General features: G+C 37.1%; 1 protein-coding gene across 1 annotated transcript; it reads right to left on the minus strand.

Moving 5' to 3' along the window:
• Positions 1–6,347: 6,347 nt before the first annotated feature.
• LOC114523761 lies at positions 6,348–10,404 on the minus strand. The gene is made up of 6 exons (XM_028544790.1): positions 10,151–10,404; positions 8,421–8,772; positions 8,222–8,276; positions 7,988–8,111; positions 7,577–7,726; positions 6,348–7,411 (listed from the first exon to the last, which is right to left on the minus strand). The coding sequence occupies exons 1-6, from the start codon at positions 10,212–10,214 to the stop codon at positions 7,284–7,286; spliced, it is 873 nt and encodes a 290-aa protein (XP_028400591.1). The 5' UTR covers positions 10,215–10,404; the 3' UTR covers positions 6,348–7,283.

The following is a 10,404-nucleotide window of genomic DNA, read 5'->3' on the forward strand; positions in this document are numbered from 1 at the left end:
GTTGTTGCGTATACCAGTGCAGTATGGTATCCCAACGGTAGACCATAATCTCGATGAATCACCCTGAATGCATTCTTCTGTAGCTAAATTTTCATTCCACAACAAGAAACACAGCATGTTTATGGCCATCGTCAGCACACAAAGCATCACCAAAACCAGTTCTTTGTTTAAAGGCTGCACCTACTCCTTCAAAAAGGTTGGGACAAATACCCAAGGCTACAATAAACTGGATAAAAGTCTTGATGATTTGTTAATCTTTCACGCTCAGATCCATTACGGAAACTCGTGTTAAGTTTTCAGACCTCTTGAGACTTTTCAAAGACAATTTAAGAAGATATAAAGAGCTCGGTTCTTGCTCAAATATTCCACAAAACGACAACTTCAATTCCTGACATGATCTCAAATGCTCCTCCGTTTCTAAAGCTCGCCAAAGAAATATAGATTCAACGCAAACACATCATCAAAATTGGTTGTGGCTTTAACGGCTGAGTGCAATGTCGGTAGCTTTACTTCGATTGGTGTTGGATAAAATCTGAAATGTTGAAATTATTCCCTTCAAACCAGATTCCCAATTCCCACCACTAGCTGTTGGTAGATAGAATTGCACTTTGTCCGCCATATTGAATTGGAACAACTGAGTCAGCACTTTTCCTTTGGAGGGGAGGCTGGGAGGGGAGGCCAGGCCAGGGAGGGATCCAACCAAAACCAACACCGACATATCATGGATAGTTAGTAAAAGAAATAAAGAAGAAAGATCGGACTTAAATATTCCCCGAAAACAGAACAGAATCAGCGAAGATAAACAATAAAAACTTGTGAAATAAATACATACAATTTAGGCCCAAAGTGTACCGGCGAATCAAGCGGCTATACTAAACACGAAATTAACAAAACATTTCAGCAAACTAAGCCGTTCAGTCACTTATATTGAGTTTCCTTTTGAGAATGACGATTATTCTAACGTTAAAAACCAACAAGGATTGTTTCAAAACACTAGAAGAATATCAAACACTAAAATTTCTCGCTAAAAATACTTAAAAAACGTTCAGTCGTTTAAATCTGGTCATTTCCAAGCGTGTGCCTTATTAGTCGTTTTCTATGCATATACTTGTTAAGGACCGCCCCCCGAGACCAGGAAAAGCTTAAATACGTTAAATTTATCTTCGCTCTCAGGGCTAGCCACTGTAGCTGATTCGTCTATGACGCTAGGCTTGTGGCGATGCATACTCTGTTTCTCACTGAGACGTAACGGTTAGGTGCACATACATCATGGTCTGGGGGCCGTAGTGCATCTCCCCCTTAGACGGCCGTTAAGATGTGAGTTATGGGGGGAGTTCTTCCTATAGCAACCGCCTTGCACCTTTCGTAGTTGTAACTATGCTGAATATTGCAGCCGGTTGTATAACCAGGTTAGATTGTGGCATAGGCTGGATGATCTCTTTTGGGTGTTTTTCCCCCAATTTTTTTTTGGCACGCTTTCCAAATTTTTGTTTTACATACAAAAAAAATACTGTTATTAAACATATATGGAACGGATATGGTTCGAAAAAAAATTTATATCGACTAAAAACCACCTAATTAACCCCTGAATACTCTCCCCAGTCTCTGCATGGCTGAGTCTCTGAATTAAACAATACCAGAAATCATTCATAAACATCAAACATCTTCATCAACCTTACAGCAGTAAAACAGCAACAAAGACATTCAGACAGTCAACTCTGCGTTCTCGTTAGTGCCTTCAGCCTGAGAACTATCAATCAAAAGTCTGGATAAATCCCCTGGCTTTCCCTGCAAGTTTTCAAATTCATATTTCAAAATATCTCACATTGAAAACCACTCAAGATTTTCTACTAATTGTGCACATAGTTTATTCATTGATACTGATCCATGAGATAGTTTGAATGAAGACTTCACCGTTGTTGCGTATACCAGTGCAGTATGGTATCCCAACGGTAGACCATAATCTCGATGAATCACCCTGAATTCTTCTGTAGCTAAATTTTCATTCCACAACAAGAAACACAGCATGTTTATGGCCATCGTCAGCACACAAAGCATCACCAAAACCAGTTCTTTGTTTAAAGGCTGCACCTACTCCTTCAAAAAGGCTGGGACAAATACCCAAGGCTACAATAAACTGGATAAAAGTCTTGATGATTTGTTAATCTTTAACGCTCAGATCCATTACGGAAACTCGTGTTAAGTTTTCAGACCTCTTGAGACTTTTCAAAGACAATTTAAGAAGATATAAAGAGCTCGGTTCTTGCTCAAATATTCCACAAAACGACAACTTCAATTCCTGACATGATCTCAAATGCTCCTCCGTTTCTAAAGCTCGCCAAAGAAATATAGATTCAACGCAAACACATCATCAAAATTGGTTGTGGCTTTAACGGCTGAGTGCAATGTCTGTAGCTTTACTTCGATTGGTGTTGGATAAAATCTGAAATGTTGAAATTATTCCCTTCAAACCAGATTCCCAATTCCCACCACTACCAGTTGGTAGATAGAATTGCATTTTGTCCGCCATATTGAATTGGAACAACTGAGTCAGCACTTTTCCTTTGGAGGGGAGGCTGGGAGGGGAGGCCAGGCCAGGGAGGGATCCAACCAAAACCAACACCGTCATATCATGGATAGTTAGCAAAAGAAATAAAGAAGAAAGATCGGACTTAAATATTCCCCGAAAACAGAACAGAATCAGCGAAGATAAAGAATGAAAACTTGTGAAATAAATACATACAATTTAGGCCCAAAGTGTACCGGCGAATCAAGCGGCTATACTAAACACGAAATTAACAAAACATTTCAGCAAACTAAGCCGTTCAGTCACTTATATTGAGTTTCCTTTTGAGAATGACGATTATTCTAACGTTAAAAACCAACAAGGATTGTTTCAAAACACTAAAAGAATATCAAAACACTAAAATTTCTCGCTAAAAATACTTAAAAAAACGTTCAGTCGTTTAAATCTGGTCATTTCCAAGCGTGTGCCTTATTAGTCGTTTTCTATGCATATACTTGTTAAGGACCGCCCCCCGAGACCAGGAAAAGCTTAAATACGTTAAATTTATCTTCGCTCTCAGGGCTAGCCACTGTAGCTGATTCGTCTATGACGCTAGGCTTGTGGCGATGCATACTCTGTTTCTCACTGAGACGTAACGGTTAGGTGCACATACATCATGGTCTGGGGGCCGTAGTGCATCTCCCCCTTAGACGGCCGTTAAGATGTGAGTTATGGGGGGGAGTTCTTCCTATAGCAACCGCCTTGCACCTTTCGCAGTTGTAACTATGCTGAATATTGCAGCCGGTTGTATAACCAGGTTAGATTGTGGCATAGGTTGGATGATCTCTTTTGGGTGTTTTTACATTCTTTCCCCAATTTTCTTTTTTTTTGCATGCTTTCCAAATTTTTCTTTTACATACAAAAAACACTGTTATTAAACATATATGGAACGGATATAAAAATTTATATCGACTGAAAACCACCTTAACTTACCCCTGAGTACTCTCCCCAGTTCCTGCATAGCGATCTTTAATATTCCCCGAAAATATAACAGAATCAACGAAGACTTCCCGAATTTCTTTAGTGCACACTAAACAATAGCTTGGAAACAAGGCGGTCAATGTATCTATTGTATGTGGGATAGTTTTCATTGCCCTAGAACAAATTCGGAAAGTGTCTATTATTACAAGGATTACAAGGGTTTCCAAACCATGCATCGTCATTCTCCTGGTTTTAATATCCTCATACTTAGTAACTACGGAAGAAACGATTCGGAACAATTTTAATTACTATATCACGTTCTAATCTTGTGAAGATCTAGACCTCAAGCATTCACACGAAATATTTGGCGCTTACGAGCGACAGTCTTCAAATTTGCCAGAAAGCATTCATGATCAAGTTTAGCATTTCAAACGTCAAACATGAAATACTGGCAGCAAACAGAAGCTAATAAACCATAGTAGCTTCGTATATGGCAATTATAGTATTAAAGATGACACCTACTTAAAAATCCTGGTGCCAACCTGTTAGATATTTTTTGTTGTTATTAATAGAACCGAGTGTCTAAATTAGGTTGGAAATTTCAAAGTGTCAGGAATGGGACCAGGAATACGCTGTACTTGAGGCCTTGAGGGCGTTTTGGCAGTTGACGGCTTCGGTACAGGCGAGCTATTCCACTTTCGTTTGGGTTATGTAATTATTTCCCATTTTTCCATTGCCGTTGCCATATCATACCCACGTTTTTATGCGTTGATTTAAATCCAGAAAAGAAAATAATATGCTAATTATTTCGCCAATTTGATGCATTCACATAATGCCGCACCTAAACTGAACAAAAATAGTTGTTGATTGGATCGAAAATGTTCCGTTGCATCTCTATAAATCCGGGATGAAATCCAAAAGAGACAAACGTGACTCTATATAAGCCAAGTTAAATCAAGAGAAATCAACATTTACAAGCCACTGCACAGGCAAAACACACGGCTAAACGGTGGTCTAGCTTGCTCAGTTCTCAGAGATGCATTGCTCGGCGACGTGGAAACCTATCAGAAGGTCTTCTTTGCTACTCTTCTGCTTCTTCGTTTTCCAATGTCGAGGAACCGCGAAAGGTAGGGTTTATAATAATTTTGACAAACGAAATTAACCCAAGACAGGGAAGACTAAATACACTCTGTATCCAAAAAACGATAACGAAGAACCTTTTCTTCTTTTCCTCGGCATATGTTCTACATATATTAATTTCACAAAAACAACAACTACAACAAATAAACCTCTATGAATACTAAGTATATAGCTATTTGTGTTAGGCTATAATACTGTACTTTTCGGTTATTTCACAACATGTAATTCATCATACATCATGATAAAATCTTTACTAACCTTTGATCTTTCAAACTTTGACCAAAAGTCACCGTTGTCTTTACTAAGTCTGTCATCAACCTTTCAACCATATTTGCAATCTTTTCCACCATATTTCTTAATACATCAACTTGTTACATCTCTCTATAATTTGTTGAAATTTTAAAAACTTTACAGACAACTTTTCACCGAAGACGACGACTCTCTACCTGCACGAACCTGGCAGTAATTTGGCTTTGAGATACAACCAAATGTTGATTCAAGTTGATTGGTGTCTTTTCCCCAGCGTCCCGGTGAATAAGACATCGTTTTATGTAAAAGTGAGCTTTATGACAGACTCTAAGGTACGCTACGTAGTACGTACATGCTGTAATACGCCGTGGCAATAATATATATTCTATATAGAGTTCACCACAGGATAATTGTAATAAATTCAATACTAAAAACTCAATGAACTGCTTAACGTATAGGTATATCAGTTCTCAACTTTTCTTCTGTTCTCAAGAGGTCCGCTGTAAGGATTATCTCTTGTTGTTTTCATGAGCGGACTAGCTGTAGCTATTTCAATTTGATTGGTTTTGAATCCTTTTCAGAAAACAGAGTATTTTAAAGTAGAAAATCACACGAAATGTGACTATGAATGGACCAGGAGTCCTCAAGGACTTGACGAATCGAGGAAGAAGTACATCTCAATTGCCTCTCTCAAGAATATCACCACACGATATTTTCAGTGTATGTTATTCACAATATTCATTGTCTCAGGTCGCTCAGCTATATTAACTGGGCTCAGCCATAAGTGAATATGAAAAATGATCAAATTAAATTCATCTCTCTATAGCTCCTTGCCACAAGGGTCCACGAATTTACCAACATTGGCTAGGGTTGAACTACACTGTTCCTTGGGTCTCAATAACGAGATGTCCAGGTCGTTGTAATCCTACAAAAACTACCATAGCTATTCAAAGAGAAAGAATCTATAATGGTGGGGTTGAGAGAATCAACGTCACTAAAGATATTGCATGTTTACACAGACACGGATGAGAGACTGGGTGATGGTATGCACATAGACCTGCCAACCTGTCCATAATAGATCTGTTTATATTTAATAATCGTATAAGTATATTTAATCATATAGATCTCATATATATAAAGTTTAATAGATTTTTAATAAAGTTCAGTCTTGTAACAAACGTGTCAGAAAATTATGCATCGTTAAAAAAACTAGCAGAGAAGTTGCCATCGCATTTGTCAATTAGTAATTGGTTTCATCCAAATTTATATAACGATATAATGGAACTTCAATACGGTTTTGAAGATCCCAACCATTCAAATTTTATGGATTTTATTCCACGGTGTCATTCACGATGGCACCTCATGCAGGTACATCATACTCTAATGACAACTTCCACTTGCTTCCACATCAGCGTTTGACGAGAAAAGGAAATATAACAAAGCTACAAACAGCTCGTATGAAAATTTATGAAAATATATTTTATTCTACGTCACTAATGTACCACAAACTACATACACACAGCAATTGTTCTCGCAACAGTGTTAATGAATTAAATAATATACATGGATAATAAATATTTTAGACTTTATTCTATCTATTTTTTAGTCTCTCTTATTGCAATAATAAACTATGCAATGGCTACCTGGTCGACATTACCAACACAAAATTAGTCGTGTTATTTATAGTTCATAGTTATGTCGTTAATCTAAACTTTCCATACTTTCCATACTTAATATTTTACAAAACCGTTTGAAATACTACATCCAGGATCACATCAGGAGACAATTAATCACTTAAAATGAATCACTTATGTGTCCTAAGCTCAGAAAAGTGGCTATCGACGTGATCTTTCCGAAAATATGGTTGGTTAACGTCAGGTGACAGCAGGTATTAAACGTGTTTGGGTCGATTTCGCTGAAGAACCAGTCCTAATGCAAATTTCCTACGCCAACATTGCTGTCTTGCTCGACGAAAAACCAACACCAATTTTGGCTAGACCACTCATTATTATGTTTCACTATGTACAATAGATAGTAGTTACTCCATTTCACTTTGAACGTTTCTGACTAATATGAACAGCAGTTGGGTGAATAAGTAATCTTAAAATGAAAATCAATGCTCTAGAGAAATAATTTTGACGTATCGTCCCTTAAATTTCTTTAGAACATTGATTTTAACTTCACTATTTGGACCACTGAAGGTAGAAATTTATACAAGAGAACCATTCAAGTCATGACTACAACAGCAGCGTTATACTACAGTCTACAAATATGATACGACGATGAATATACACATCCTTTCACTAAACAATGGTTCGTGTGAATGACTACAAACTACAGTCGAGCATGCTTTGTACTTTTCTTTTCTTCTGTCTTTCTGTCAGAATTTGATAAAATACTGCAATATTCACGTCGGGTTAACTTTCTGTTGAGCATGAGAAGCGCCATTCCTGTCCACACGGACACCGACAGGGATATTATTATCATTCTCTTCATGATTTAAGCGAGCTTGCTCCCCATGTGGAGTTGACTTATCTTAAAAGAAAGCAATTTTTAGTTGCTAATTTCAGTAATCCTGAAAAAATTAGAATTGTGATAGACAATTTGCATGAAACTTGTTAAGATCAGACATATCAATATATGAAGATTTCTTGGCTGCAATGCATGGTAATATTTTGGTGATAGATACATGTCACATACCACGTGGATTTCTTTTACATTTGTTTATAACATTGTACATAAATCCTGTTCCCTTCAAGTACAAAATGAAATCAAAGATAAAAAAAAGAAAAAAAAACTCTCCAAGAACCACTGCTGCTAAGATCTTCCCCTGATTGCTGCTGTCGGATCCTAAGAAATAAATAAACCAATTAATCGAATAATTGATACATCAAGACAACACTTAATCAGTCAAACGGGTAGCTAATGAACCAATTAGAACAAATAATTGATACATCAAACAACAAGTTACAAAGAAAATTAACCAACTAAACGAAAAATTCTCAATTCAGTAATTGATCTATCATCAAACTGATAATTCAATGATAAATCATATTCGATGAATTCATGAATATGACATGCAGTTAAAGAAGAACCTAGTTATTCCAGTACCTTCACTACTTGACGCCGCAGCACGGGTTCGGTAACATCTACAGTCGTCCTTGTTGAAAGCCCAACCTGATTGACATTCACGAACCCGTTTACACTCGAGCTTGCATTCTTCTAAGTTCACTTTCTAAGAAAATAATGAGATAAATAAATGCGATGAAATTAATTTATTTCTGCTTCTGAAAATTTGAAAAAAAAAAGGAAAGTAAAAATGTTAATGCAAAGTTAATTATTTACTTTCTTCGGGGTCCTTTTCAAATCACATCGACAGTTGCAGTTATTTTTGTCCCAACTAAAAACGCATAGAAACACACCAGTTATCATCACATCACAAGTATTCCTCTGGCTTTTGTTCATATATATCATCCCTTGTTTCAGAAGCATTTATGGAAAAAGCATCGATAGAAAAACTTATATAAAAATATGCATAACTTACGCGTGATCCTTTGGACACTCGTGGCCATTCGGTATTTGAGCATGGTTACATTTGCATGCACACGTTAACGGGTCCCTGTTGTGCCATTTTGTCGGACATGGCTTTGCGCACGTTCCTTTACAACTTGTGTGGTTTTTTAAAACGACAGTTTTTTCACCTCCATGGGTTGTGATTTTGACGCTCACATTTTTAAATGAATGGAACGTGCAGTTTTTTATTGCGGGGTCAAAACCTTCGACAGCACCCTGGCATTGATTTAGTTCCACGAAATACGGCAATCCTCCGCCGTCCACTGTAACAATCTGTGGATAAATTCCACATTCCACGTTGTGATCCGAATGGAGCCGGCAATCTGAAAAGATGAAACATGAGTTTTTCGCTTGACAGAAACTTCCTAGTCATCACAGTGATATTGTAAAGCTTTCATTTTTTGCCCGTGTGAAAGTGTTTTGTTCCTATCCGGATTTTCTTTTTTTTTTTCATCAACCATCCACCTTGAATTTTCCCTTCTTGCGGTGCCAAACAACAATATTCTCAAATTACCTTTTTCTCTGTACGACGGCGTGGAAAAGGCTTAAAGTGATGCAATATATGACTTCGTACACAAGACTGGAGACAATTGGCACCATGCTTGATTGAATATTTATTTAAATACGATCTCACAATGGCCATTTCACAATCCGTTTTTTCCGGCAAAACATGCAAATCACTTACGGAAATATCAAGAGCAGAATCCAAAGAGCAGTTTATTAAATAAGTTAGAAATATTCCCCAATAGCCAAATGCCTTACAGCGCGTTGCAGGTATGATTTCCTGCTTTATTTACCGTGACAAATTTGACGGACAAACAGCCATTAGAAGTTCCTTCGAGTAAGGCCGAGAATTCAAGACAGATTTTCAAAGTTTTTAGTGTCATACCTATATCATATATCAGTGTCTGAGTCCGAATTGATTGTGTAAACGGTGTCCAATACTGCCCTTTCGTTTATCATTATCGAAAATTGCAATGAAACGATAGAAATCACAGTGGGGAGATGTTTTCAAAAGCTGTTAATTTGGACCTTTAGACTTTTATCTAATTGAACGTTGTTTAAGGTCTTTCCAAATAGCAGCAATCCGAAGCGGCACAACTAACTAATCGTCTTTGCGTGATGCATGTTTGTATTTTCATTGGCATTGTTAACTTTGTTATGTGTTGCCCGTTAGTAACTTGAAGCGACAAGAATTTCTTAATGAACAATTTGATCTCTTGAAATACGCCTAATTCGACAGTTCATTCATATTTGATTGTGTAGTGAAACGACAGTCGAAGGTCGCCATAGAGCGAACGCACTCGATAAGTAATTAACTTGTGAGAAGAGTATTTACGTTAGGCAGTTGAAGTGTAGACACAACCTAATCGTATGATAAACGTTGCTTCTTACTAAATACAACAATAACAATTTTAGAAGCACCTCTAGTTCATGGTATTAAACTAACGATGGTTTCAAACTTCAAAGCGTAAGATATACCATATAGCCTGTATGTATAGTACTGTATAAACACGCTCTCAACTGTGTTGAAACCGCTACACCAATATAAATGTTATGGCTTCATAACACAAATTCTTGACTTCTGTGTATCGTTTATCGAAAATGCCTTTCTCTGCCGTTTTATACTTGGTCAAAGGCAACGTCTTTGAACAACTGGAAATGATGAATTCAAAGAGAAAAAGTACATAATACACTTACCGACTGTAACGTATAACTGTAGACAAATAATTGTTGCAAAATATATCACCAAATAACCATACATCCTTCGTTGGATTAATAAGTTAAGAACAGAATTAAAAATACTTGTGTAATACACAATTGATTGTGGTATACAGTGGTTAACAAACACTAGCTTGTCGAGCGATATTGAGATGTTTCAACTTTGAGGCTATTCACTTCATTCAGCAATGCTCTCGGGTTTAAATAGCATTCGAGATCTTCCGCTATGGTAA

Source organism: Dendronephthya gigantea, unplaced genomic scaffold (genome assembly GCF_004324835.1).
Source record: "Dendronephthya gigantea isolate DGI-Jeju-01 unplaced genomic scaffold, DenGig_1.0 000028F, whole genome shotgun sequence".
In the NCBI taxonomy this organism is placed as follows: Eukaryota; Metazoa; Cnidaria; class Anthozoa; order Malacalcyonacea; family Nephtheidae; genus Dendronephthya; species Dendronephthya gigantea.

Bases quoted from the DNA above. Each gene is read 5' to 3' on its own strand.
- LOC114523761 (XM_028544790.1), bottom strand. From the start codon at position 10,214: ATGTATGGTTATTTGGTGATATATTTTGCAACAATTATTTGTCTACAG. The intron at 8,773-10,150 runs GTAAGTGTATTA...TCATCTTTTCAG, and splicing joins ACAGTTATACGTTACAGTCG to ATTGCCGGCTCCATTCGGAT. The intron at 8,277-8,420 runs GTAAGTTATGCA...ATGCGTTTTTAG, and splicing joins GAGTGTCCAAAGGATCACGC to TTGGGACAAAAATAACTGCA.